General features: G+C 33.4%; 1 protein-coding gene across 3 annotated transcripts; it reads left to right on the forward strand.

Annotated features, from left to right (window-relative positions):
• Positions 1-2,308: 2,308 nt before the first annotated feature.
• LOC147279741 (ATP-dependent Clp protease) lies at positions 2,309-12,439 on the forward strand. 3 transcript variants are annotated; one of them, XM_086251150.1, is made up of 15 exons: positions 2,309-3,023; positions 3,299-3,360; positions 3,579-3,679; positions 3,792-3,875; positions 5,058-5,104; positions 5,230-5,304; positions 5,381-5,458; positions 6,185-6,241; positions 6,854-6,924; positions 7,089-7,188; positions 7,367-7,471; positions 7,979-8,041; positions 8,184-8,306; positions 8,668-8,826; positions 11,965-12,439. In XM_086251150.1, the coding sequence occupies exons 1-15, from the start codon at positions 2,439-2,441 to the stop codon at positions 12,028-12,030; spliced, it is 1,776 nt and encodes a 591-aa protein (XP_086107276.1). In that variant the 5' UTR covers positions 2,309-2,438; the 3' UTR covers positions 12,031-12,439. The 3 variants fall into 3 exon arrangements, with proteins under 3 accessions (XP_086107276.1, XP_086107277.1, XP_086107278.1); XM_086251151.1 differs by lacking the exon at positions 11,965-12,439 and adding an exon at positions 9,281-10,026; XM_086251152.1 differs by lacking the exon at positions 7,367-7,471.
• Positions 12,440-12,502: the final 63 nt, after the last annotated feature.

Consider the following 12,502-nt stretch of genomic DNA (forward strand, 5'->3'; position numbering starts at 1 on the left):
GGTCTGGATCTTGGGACTGTTGCGGATCAATGAATTGTTGCTTATTTTGAAAAAAAAAAAAATTTATTTTGAACCGTGCGTTCAACTAGAGGTGAGGTGGCGCGATCTAGACCTTATAGAAAAGTGTGTTGCTCATCTAACTACCTATATTATTTATCCGTTGAAATATGATATAAAAATTCATAAAAATCAGAAAAAATTTATAACGGCTAGTTTAACAATTTTTTTTATAGATCATTCCCACCCCATATTTTCACTCACTCACTCACCTATCTTTTGCATACTAAATTGTTGCAGAAATATTTTTTTTTTTCATTCATGGGAAATCCAAAAGGGGAAAAATTGGTCCAATGAGAAAGAGGTAGCTCTAATATCTCATATTACTTTAATTTTAAAAATGTTTACGTGAACGTCCTTGATTCGCCCTCAACTCGTGGGTACCACTGAAGAATGTCGTGGATGCATTCCACCAACTCTATAAAATGTATCATCGTTTCTTTGTTGTTGGGTGTTGTTGTTGTTATTAATTTTATGTACTCGTTATAGTATTTGATTGTTTAGTGTGGTTTCCTTTAATATTTGTAATCATTCGTATCATGAAATAAAATAAATTGTGTTGAATTTACCATTTTTATGCATTTAAAATATTTAAAAAAATACCAAACAACTTAAAAGACAATTTGGTGGAGAGAAAATATAAAAATTATAATTTTGGTAATAAAATAAAATATTCAAATATATTTAATATTGACCTTATATTAAAGATCTCGTTAAAATAAAACCAATGATATAATTTTTATAAATATTTAAGTTATAAATTATAAATTAACCATCAGTTTTTATGTTTTATAATTTAAAATAATAAAAGATAATATCCATTTAAATTATACAAATATAAAAAAAATTGTATTAACACGCAAAATTGAAAATAATCAAACAAGTAAGAAAAAAAGTATATATAGGTACACTTCAATTGTACAAATACCTAGGTTTATATATATATATATTTGCTTAGGTACGCCTGATCCGAATGTTCGGCTTTCGCCGCCGATCGCTCGGTCATGTTGCTTCCTTCCCCGAGTTTTGAGGGTAAATGCTCATCTTTACACCTCATCCCCTCCTAGGGTATAGAATGAGCTTAGTGGAGGCGTTATGTTAGGGTTTAGCTCTAATAAACTATAACATAAACGCCCACAAACCATTGATCGATTGGTACAATTGAAATCTACCCATAAAGAATATTTTTCCTTAATTGATTATTTTCTATTTTGTGGGCTAATGCATTTTCATTATACTTATATAATTTGAAAGATTTGTTGGCTTTAGGTACCAAATTACAATATTTTTTCATTTTAATTACTAAAACATTTATGTCATTTCATTTTAGGTACCAATTTTAAAAAATATGGTTATATCGAATTGTGACGGTCTATTAGTCATAACATTTTTACTGATTTGTTGTTTTTTAAATATTTACAAGGCTTAAATTGTAATGTTTAGTTTATTGGTTATAGGATTTCATCCCTAAATCTAAATAAAAAACATTAAACCTTTATAAATTTTGATTTTTTTTTAATTTGAAACAGTCACAACTGTGTAGCAAACCGATTTGTGACCTATTCCAAAATTTCTTGCTCTAGGTTAGTACCTAAACTAAAACAAATTGGTGTCTTGCTGAAAAAAACTATTGATATTGGTATTTAATCCTAATTTTCTATAATTTAAATCTCATAATTAATTTTAGGATAATATGATAATATTATGATATTATAAGATTATAATGAGAAAATTACAAATTTAGTCTACTTAATTTTATGCTTAGTTCAATTTTGGTCAACGATCTTTTTTAAGTTATGATTTTAAATTTTTTTGGTTGTGTTTTCTTCAATTATAATTGAAGTATAAGTTATATTTTATCATTCTTAGTCATAGGAATTAATTTGGAGTATTAGAATCAAAGAGAATTGAAGTTTGGTGAATTTTGAAAAATTTTAAAAAAAATTTAAGAAAAATTAGTATTTTTCGAGTACCTTACTTTGGAGCTAATTATTTTGAGTTTTAGAATTTCAATTTAAATAATATTTATATGGTTGTAGGATAATATAATAGATAATATTAAAATTTAAATATAATTAATTTTAGAATAATATTAGATATTTTTTAAATTAAAAATATATAGACAATATTTTTGGACTTTAGCAAAATTTTTTTTTTTTTTATTAAGGTATAAATGTATAATTTTTCCGGTTTAAGAAAAAAGAGAAAATTAGACCGCTCTGAAAACTGGAGTAAAACTCAACTAGAAGAGTCCATTTGGCTACTACTAGTCTGCTACTGCATGTCCATTTCCTCACTCTTGGTTCTTCGATGATCCATCTCCATCTGCTTCCCATAAGAACCAAAAGAACCGCCACTACCCCAATAACACCCGAACAAACATGTTTCAAACTCTCAGATTCAGCAGCAGCGGCAGGTCCTATACCTCCCTCAAACGAATAATCGCCGCCGCAGCTGCCACCACCACCACCACCGCAGTCTCTGTCTACAAACCCCACGCGCTCCCCAGAGGAGGAGCTCCACTACCTTCCCTGCAGCGCCGCCACAAGTCGGAGGGCCCCACCGGACCCGGAGGAGGAGGAGAGACCGGAGGAGAGTACGACCACATCAGGGCTGACGTCAACTGTCCCCGATGCTCCAAACAAATGCCGGTTCTTTTCTCGACCCGACCGCTCTCCATTACGGCCCGGGAGGTCGGGCTCTACCAGGCCGTCAATCTCTGCCCCAATTGCAAGACCGCCTTCTATTTCAGGCCCTTCAAGTTGGTCCCTTTGCATGGTAGCTTCATCGAAATTGGTAGGCTTAAGGGGGCTAAGGACACTGATGGGAATTCCGAGAAAGATGGAAAACCAGAGCCCTGCGCTGTTGAAACGACGCCGTCGCCGGTGGCCAGGGCCTTGCCGACCCCGAAGGAGATTTGTAAGGTGCTTGACGACTTTGTTGTTGGCCAAGAAAGAGCAAAAAAGGTTTGGCTTTTGACTTTTCAGTGAATTATTATTATTATTTTTTGAATTTCGTGCGATTTTTATGGCAAGAGAAAGATACCCATGTGAGCAAATGTTGATTAGGGTCATGTACAAAACCCGGTTTTGGCATCCCTTTTTTAGATTTTCTAAGATTCTGATTTCCTTGTCATCAAGGAGAGCTTTTCTTTTCTATTTTCTTATATTTTTGTTTTACATAAATTGTGTGACACAATTCCTACTGCTTTTTGGGCATAACATATATGATCTTGTGACAGGTGCTTTCCGTTGCAGTTTACAACCACTACAAAAGGATACATCACGCCTCCGAGGAGACGAGGTTAGTTCATACTTCATAGCAGTTGTTTCAGTTGAGGTTTCAGTTGAGGTGTTTTGTACTTACTTTCAAAAAGTAATGGTTCTTGATGAAAGTCTTCTGTTTTTCTCACCAATGTCTGTGTTTATAACCAATGGAGGTGGTGTTTGGATACTTTTATAGTTGAGATGGATGCCCTTTTGATGCTGCTTTATTAACTGACTTTGCAAACTGAATACCAGGTCTGGTCTAGAATCAGTTGATAATAAACTTCAAAGTGTTTATAGTGAGTCTGTGGAATTGGAGAAGAGCAATGTATTATTGATGGGACCTACTGGTTCAGGTAGGATTAGCATTCTTACTTATGCGTGTGCTTGAGGCTTGTTTTTGTGAGAACCTCCTGCTTACAAAGATTGTTGTCCTCATTTATCATTTTTTACTTTGACCAAGGATAGGGAAGACGTTACTTGCAAAAACACTAGCTCGTGTTGTGAATGTGCCATTTGCCATTGCAGATGCAACAACATTAACACAGGCAAGTGCATTGCTCAGTCTAGTTTCACACATCATGTTCTTGGCATTATGGCTATTATTCCTACAGCTATTGTTTCAAATGTCATTGTGTGACAAGCAGCCTTTTAATTTTGTTGGGAATCTTGTATCATAGTAAATTTATTTTACACACTGATCTGTTGGAGAAGATTTTCCTACCTCCTGTACAAAATCAGATTACTTCATATAAATCAGTGATGGTGGAACAGTGTTTTGAGTACTAAAATACACTAATGAGGATACGACATATGGCAAAACACTGATATAGATCTAGTGACATGTATATCACATAAGTGCTGAAAATAGTAACTGGAGCAGGTTCTAGCCCACAGGTGGGGTTGGGTAGGGGGTAGAGGTTTTAGGTTCAAATCTTATGATGCAAAGTAGAGCAGATTTATGTTTCTAGTGGACCTTCTGCTTAAAGAATGCTACCAACTGTTGTCAGATTAATGCTTATGTTACAGTGTTACACTATATCAAATCACATCTGCCTCTGTTATGCTGCTCTCTCTCTCTCTCTCTCTCTCTCTCTCTCTCTCTCTCTCTCTCTCTCTCTCTCTCTCTCTCTCTCTCGCTCTCTCTCTCTCCCTCCCACTCTCCCTCCCACTTTCTCTCTCCCTGCTCCTGCCTCTGTGCACTGGGCCCATGCAAGTAAAAAATTTGTCACCCTAGTCAAAGTGTTTAAGGTTTTCTAAGTATGCAAGTGTGCGTGCATATGTTATTGTTCTTATGCATTTTGGGCAAATATGATTGTTCTCATTGTCATTCAGAAAAAATATTAAAAGTATTCTCTTGTGGGATTGATATACATCATTTGAAGTTTCCTTTCTTTGTTTGCCCCGATCATAATAACTAACAAGTAACAAGACATGTGAAGTTAACGAGGAGGGGAACAGAAAAGAAAAAGACAAAAACATTGTTAGTATTAAGACAGGAGAAGGAAATCGGAGCTTAGCTCTTTTTATCACACTGGTTTTTATGCAAGAAACAGAAAAAATTATGCTGTTTTGTTTGTCATGAATTAATTTCCTGAATTTTCCATGTCATATTAATGTGGTCGATAAGGGCTATATTCGTTATTGTGCTTGATAAGAGATGGTTTCTGTTTCTTGTCCAGATTCACTAATAGTTCAACTGCTCTCTCTCTCTCTCTCTCTATATGCAGGCAGGTTATGTCGGAGAAGATGTAGAATCAATATTGTATAGACTGCTTATGGTATGGCTTATGTTATATCATCTGTTTCTTGTACAAGCATTGCAAATATTTACTTCTTCGTGCATGTTTCTGTTCCATTAAGCGCATCTGACATAAATACATTCTGATTATTCCAATTTGTTTAGGAAGCTGAGTTTGATGTGGAAGCAGCTCAGAAAGGGATTGTCTACATTGATGAAGTTGATAAGATAACAAAGAAGGTCTTGTTAAAATTATATGGACTGAAATCAGATAATTTTAGCCTTCATTTATAATAATGCAGGTTCTATTTTGCAGGCTGAGAGCTTAAATATTGGCAGAGATGTAACTGGAGAGGGTGTCCAACAGGCATTGCTGAAAATGTTGGAAGGAACCGTAAGTAAACCAACTTTTTGATAGGATGTAAGTAAACAAACTTTAAGTTAATCTGTCAATGTGTTCCTGTTCCACTAGTTATATGTCACTTATGAAGATCATAAACAAGAAGGGGTTGCTAGTTCAATGCCTGTTAGCCTGTTCAGATTGAAAATAATAATAAAGCAAAAAATTGAAGCATTCCTGCATGCCATTTTTTCTTTTGATATTTCTAGATTCTTTGTGGTAGTACTAATACCTAAACTAATACTTGTGCCATATTTATTTTTTAAAGTTGAAGCATCCCATCTTATACTCTGAGATATTTGCAAACTTTCTTTTAATACCTTTTTGTTGAAAATTTTGACTTGTGTACTTGATTTTCAGTTTTTCATGTAGCTCTAAAGCCTTCTCTGCAATGAACTTGGGTATCTGTTGTTTAATGGACCTCGAGCCGACTAATTTAATGTGGATGTCTGTGTGCCTTCAACTATAAACATCTATTAATTTGGCATTGGAACACGTTTTTGCATGCATAATAAATGCTTTAAGTAAACTTATATGATGAATCCTGTAAAAAGTCCATTAGAATTATAATACTGCCTTTACCAATATCTGTGGCCTGCTTATATGATATGATTCACATCTTCAAAATGATTAACAAGCATCAGTTCTTGTGCTTTTGTATGATCTTCAATTCCTCATTTAGTTAAATAATAGTAGATGTCTTTTTCTTTGACCACTCAGGTAGTTAATGTTCCTGATAAAGGAGGTCAGAAGCATCCTCGTGGTGATAATATTCAGGTATATTGGACCTTAAAGTATTTGTTCATTTATTCTTCCTCTTCATTTTAGAGGCTTTTCTTTCAGGTAGGCAAAATTTGCAGTCACTTACTCATATTGCCTGAGGCATTAGGCCTCATGTTAGGTGCTTTCTGTGGTTCAGAAGCGCAATAATTGCTTGTATGGGGATGGGTTCATAACTTGTGAAAGTACAAAACTGTCATTCATGGTTGTATATGAAATAAAAATCATATGTACAAGGCTGTCTCACTACTTATTTCTACTATGGTTAAAATGATTTTATATTACTGGCGTTTGACTTTTCTATATCCCCTAAAAATTTCGACTTTAAGGAATGTTTTTAGGCCGAGGTTTTCAGGGCTTCTGAGACCACTGAAGTGCATCGATATTTTTATCTGGAAAAATGGATTGTGAATGTGAAACAGCTAAATATATTTCATTAACTTGTTGAATTTTAATCATACAATTTGTACTTGAAGTCTGACTTTTAGAAGTAGTCAGCTGTCCTTCTTCTCCTCTTTTAATTGCCCTATTGAGTAAGGTTCAGTGTTTGGTAAAATTTTGACATTACTATCTTGATGCATCTAATTACTTTATTGTGGTTCATGGCAGGTGGACACGAAAAATATCCTTTTTATATGTGGTGGGGCATTTGTTGGTTTGGAGAAGACCATTTCAGAAAGGTAATTCACTCATGGTTTAAATAGATCGATTTTGTTGCACAGTATTAATTTCGGAATCTGTATATTTTGTGGCAATCCCACAGCTTCTTTCTTTTTTCTTTCAAATAAGTGCGTGTTTCTACTGTGAAAGGAATTTGAAATGTTTAAGTGCATTCTTTTTCCAGACTCCAAGATTCTTCCATTGGCTTTGGAGCACCAGTTCGTGCAAACATGAGGACCAGTGGATTGATTGATGCCATAGCGACATCATCATTGTTGGAATCTGTGAGAATCAAAACTCAATACAGTCGGAATATATTCCATTATTATTTTATGTCCATTCCATTATCAATTTTTTGACTTGAGATTTCCTCAACTCTTCTTTTTTCCTTTTCTCTCATACAAAATGTGTTTCAAAATTCTTTTGAACAACTAGCCCTTAAAGTTTCTAACGTACTTGTAGGTAGAAAGTGGTGATCTTATTGCGTATGGCCTGATACCTGAATTTGTTGGACGCTTTCCTATTTTAGTTAGTTTGTCATCTTTAAATGAGGACCAACTTATTCAGGTGTGTTCTTTCTTTCTATAATTTTATTTAATCAAATATTTTCCAGTTGTTTTTGTGGTTGCTATTTAGTGGAACCACGAAACAAATAGGTATGCTCAATCTCTATTGTGCACTGTGTGATGTAATGTAAGTATTGAATATGATGCTTACTCACTTCTTAAACATAAAGCAATAAAACTTGATAATAGAAATATTTTTTTTGTAAGTTATATTAGAGGTTACTTTTTATTAAGTTATTGAAAATATTTTTCTGTGTGTTCTGTTTTTTGTAGAATGAGGGTAATTTCTTTTGTGGACTGCTGGTCCACTATTGATTGTACTCCTCTTTTCCTTATTAGTACAAGTATCTCATTCCTATTAAAAAAATATTAGAAGTTCTTCTTTTTGTTATGCTTAGTCACTTCTTGATATTAGAATTAAAAACATTTTAGTTATTTACTCTTTATTTTTTCCTTTTTCTCATTGGTAAGACATTGATAGATTTCTACGTTTTATCTTGTAAATTAGGTCCTCACAGAACCTAAAAATGCTCTTGGTAAACAGTACAAGAAGATGTTCAGCATGAACAATGTACGCTTTTGATCCGTTGCATTATGCAGTCGCAAAGCTTCCTTTCTTTCCTTCCATACCTTTCATTAGTTTCATTAGTTTCATTTTATGCAAGACTTGATAGATATTTATCATTTAACTTCTAATTTTTACGACATCTTAGGTCAAATTACATTTTACTGATGATGCATTGAGATTGATTGCGAAGAAGGCAATGGTAAAGAACACTGGTGCCCGAGGTTTGAGAGCCATATTGGAAAATATTCTTACGGAAGCAATGTTTGAGGTATATATGGAACCTCATATCTGTCATAGTCATTATGGTGCTAACATGATTAAACAGACTCCTCTATATGTTGCTGTCTGAGGATGTTGTCAGTTACACTGGGGATAGTTTGTCGTACAGGGAGAATTTTTCTTCAAGCACAGAAGGGAGCAGTTGATCTGTGTATTCCTTCTAGTGAAATTAGCAACCCTAGTTGATGTTGCCTAGCCGTTCAATGAAATTGGTCACTTTTATTTACACCGAAGAAAACATGGAAAAAAAAAAACTAAAGATAAAAAGCCTGTAAATTATAATCTTGGTTCATTTTCCGGGGTATTTTGGTATTTGGGTCTATGACACTAGATATTATTGATGTGCACAGGTTCCAGACATCAAGATAGAAAGCAGTAGTGTATACACAGTTTTGGTTGATGAAGAAGCTGTTGGGTCAGTGGACGCTCCAGGTCGTGGAGCAAAAATTCTTAGTGGGGATGGTGCATTGGAGCGATTTCTTCATGAAACAAAGTCAGGAGAACACATGGTATGCTTATTTGAATTCCCTTGCTCTCAGGAAACCTTCTTTGGTTCTTTTATGCATTCCTTTTTTTCTTCATTTTTTAGTTGCTGCTTAAAAGTGTATTAATATTCCATTATAATTTTGTTAGGAAATAAGTAAACTGACATAAATGTTTTCTTTGGAATAGTAGTATGAAGACTTGTCGGTATGTAGAATTTGTTAAAATCTGTTGCGAATTATCCTAGGACTACCGTATGTTTCTCTTTCTGGACAACCAAAATTTTATAGTATAATGTCATAGATGAATAAAATTAGAGTAGGTGCTATTATTATCCCCAACCTACCATTAGAAAATTAATTACAGTTTTATTTTCTTATAGAATCATCTAAAAAGACATGCTTGAGATAATAATGGTAAAAAAAACTAGGGCTGTGCCCCATGACTGCCCAAGATTACCATCACCTGTAATTCGCGCAGGTGTGTCCACTCCCCCCCTGAGTGGATGAGAAAGAAAGGATTTCTTGGAGCAACCCCCCAGGTTCCAGACCTAGGAGTCAACTTTCCCGTATGAGCATTCGGTACATGTATCAGTTCGTGGAAGAGTGAAAGGGTCACCACTACTGAGGATCTCCCCCTTAATCTGAAAGAAAGAAAGAAATAGATTACGCTTTGATATATCTTTATTGAGGACTTTCCTTTTCCCAGAACGAAGGGAGAAACCAATGCCCAACTAGCGGACCCTAACTAAGTTCATTTAGGGTTGATGTGGAAACTTTTTGTTTTTTGTGACACCGGCAAATGCTGAATACGGAGGAATACAATGAAATCAGAACAAAGCAGGTAAACCAAGCAAGCTTACAGAATTCGGGGAATTATAACTCAGAATAAGCTCTTTTGACCAAATAGAGTTGCTTGAAGATTGCAAGATTGGCGATAGCAATGCTATTAAAGATAAGGAGAAAGCTTCTCTCGAATGTATGAAGGAAAAGAGATACCCAAAGGCATCTTTTCAGAAGCATTTTCTATCTTGAAAACTCTTATTTGTTCAGGGGGCTGTCGCCCATAATAGATTGGGCAGTCATGGGGCACAGCCCTAGTTTTTTTTACTATTATTATTCCAAGCATGTCTTTTTAGATGATTTTATAAGAAAATAAAATTGTAAATAATTTTTCTAATGGTAGGTTGGGGATAATAATAGCACCCACTCTAATTTGATATTTGATATTTGTTCTATTCGTAGAACAACAACAATGTTTTTATATCAATGATTAATTAATATTGTTAATTTGTTATTATGATTTCCATACAAAAAAATATTGCTACTATGATGAATAATATATCCTTTGCAATTTCTGTCAGAAGAAAATGATATTGCAGCTATAGGAATGCACACAAAGTAACATATCATGGTGCATGTCCTAACTAAAACATAGTTAATAGTCTCCTTAACCATGGTTTTAAAAGTTAATGGAAAGAAATTGATGACAAATTTGCACTCACTTTAATAATTTGCTCGAGGTTGAAATAGTGTTTGTACATTTCACTCATGAAGAATTAACACCTAGCAAATTTTGCACGAGACCTCTGTACCAAGTAGTCAAATTTCCATCATTGTGTTAGTAGGATAATTATATTTTGTTAATATAAATCTCTTGATATTCATAATTACACTCAAATTAAAAATGAAATATACATATTTCAACTTATATAATTAAAAGTCCATTGATTTTAACTACTAAATTTTAATAACTTTTTAGTTTATGTACCAAAATTAAATAACATTTTAAATTAAGTACTAGTTGAAAAGTCAAACAAATTAATAAAGTAAAAGGTATTAGAATTTACAAATATTACATCACATGCCACTACAATAAAAAAATAAAAAAAATATTACATCACAAATATTACATTAATTTATACTTTATTGTATTAAAAAAAAATAAAAAATCAATCCAGTCACAATTTAACTGTGACTATCTTGGTAAATTGAAAGAGACAACTAACACCATTATACTATATATTATTTTGAGTAAAAGTATTGTGTTGACCTCTATTTATACTATATTGTAGTATAATTTTTCTATAAAAAAATTCGATTAAGTCACAACTTAACTGTGACTGTCTCACAATTTAGATGTGACTATGATTCAGTCACAACTAACTTTGAAGTTGTGAGTGTTGTACAATCACAACTAAATGTGAAGTTGAGACTAAATTAGCAAATTTTCAAGATAATATAAAAGCCTCAAGTGCAATTTTGTCAAAATTTTATAAATTTTAACTAACACTCATCATATGTAGGCCAAAGGATAAAAATGTCAAATGGAAAATGCTCAAATTAAATGGGCCAACATATTTGTGATCTAATCTAAAAACTACATTTAAATTTGGTAGTTCAATTGAAATATTATATGGTCTTCATGCTATACCAAAAAATTATTGAGATTTGATATTTAATCCTAATTTTCTATATAATTAATGCAATATATAAGTTGCTAAATAAACTTTTACATTTCATTGTTGTTGTAATTATTAAATATTATGTAGTTAATATGTTAATATAATTTATAAATATATTAGTGTAACTTGTATATAATAATGAATGTTTTCATTAATTGATGTGTTGTATAATAAAATTAATTACAATTTTATTTTCTTATAAAATCATCTAAAAAGACATGGTTGAGATAGTAATAGTAAAAAAGGCAAGATGGGGCACTGCCATCTAAAGCTAACAAAAGGAAAAGGCAATGTTAGGTTCAAAGGTATTTTAAGACTATTGACAGGTGAATTAAGTTTATTTATTATTTTTGTGGGTAGGTGAGCGATTTGGGGATGTCATTAGCATCCACCCTTACATTATTATTTGCTAGTGTTATTGACATTTCATTTCAGCTTTGGACGCTCCATTCTGCAAATGTAGGAAAATTATGAAATATATAAGTTACCCATATTATTTGTAGTGATAGTGACTTAGTGAGTTTGCACATTTTAATTGCAGAAAGCTTCTTTTGTTTTGTTTTCTTTTTTAAATGATGAATTTAGGTTAGTGTTTTCATAATTGCTCCAATGATAATGTTTGTGGGTCATTATTGCTTGAATAAGGCAGTATGTTTTTTAAATGAAATGTTTGAATAATATGACTGACCTTCACATGCAGGGAAAGCATGGGGCATCTTGGAGCTTCAATCGCGAGCCATTAGTTTGTGATTTCCTTGTTGCATAGTATATGAACCCCTTGTGGTGTGCCTTCCAACAGAGTAGCAAGATTAGATCAGAATGTGCATCCCTTATGTGCTTTGTGCCACCAAGACCGATAATCTGCATAATGTCAACTTAAGGTCTAGGCAGTGACTTTGCTAAAAGCAACTCTGGTTATGCCAGCAACTGTGGGCACATTGTAATGCTATCAGTTCTGGGCAATATCCGAACCTAATTAAGTAATGAGTTAGGATTATGATATGTCTAGGGTTCGATGCCCCCTAATTTAAAGAGTTATGACCGACTTCTGTTAATGGTTGGATCCTAGGCTAAGCCCTATAGGCCAGTCCCCTCTAAGCATTCATATCTAGTAGATTCCACTATGTAATAATTTTATCAAATTAAACTGGCAATGATGATATTGTTAAAAATCATTCGTATGCATCAATGGATACGCTGATTGAAATATTGCTCCCCATAAGTGTTCTAAATCCTTC

This window comes from Dryas octopetala, chromosome 7, assembly GCF_963921425.1.
Source record: "Dryas octopetala chromosome 7, drDryOcto1.1, whole genome shotgun sequence".
Taxonomy (NCBI): domain Eukaryota; kingdom Viridiplantae; phylum Streptophyta; class Magnoliopsida; order Rosales; family Rosaceae; genus Dryas; species Dryas octopetala.

Bases quoted from the DNA above. Each gene is read 5' to 3' on its own strand.
- LOC147279741 (XM_086251150.1), top strand. From the start codon at position 2,439: ATGTTTCAAACTCTCAGATTCAGCAGCAGCGGCAGGTCCTATACCTCC. The intron at 5,105-5,229 runs GTATGGCTTATG...CAATTTGTTTAG, and splicing joins TATTGTATAGACTGCTTATG to GAAGCTGAGTTTGATGTGGA. The intron at 8,042-8,183 runs GTACGCTTTTGA...ACGACATCTTAG, and splicing joins AGATGTTCAGCATGAACAAT to GTCAAATTACATTTTACTGA.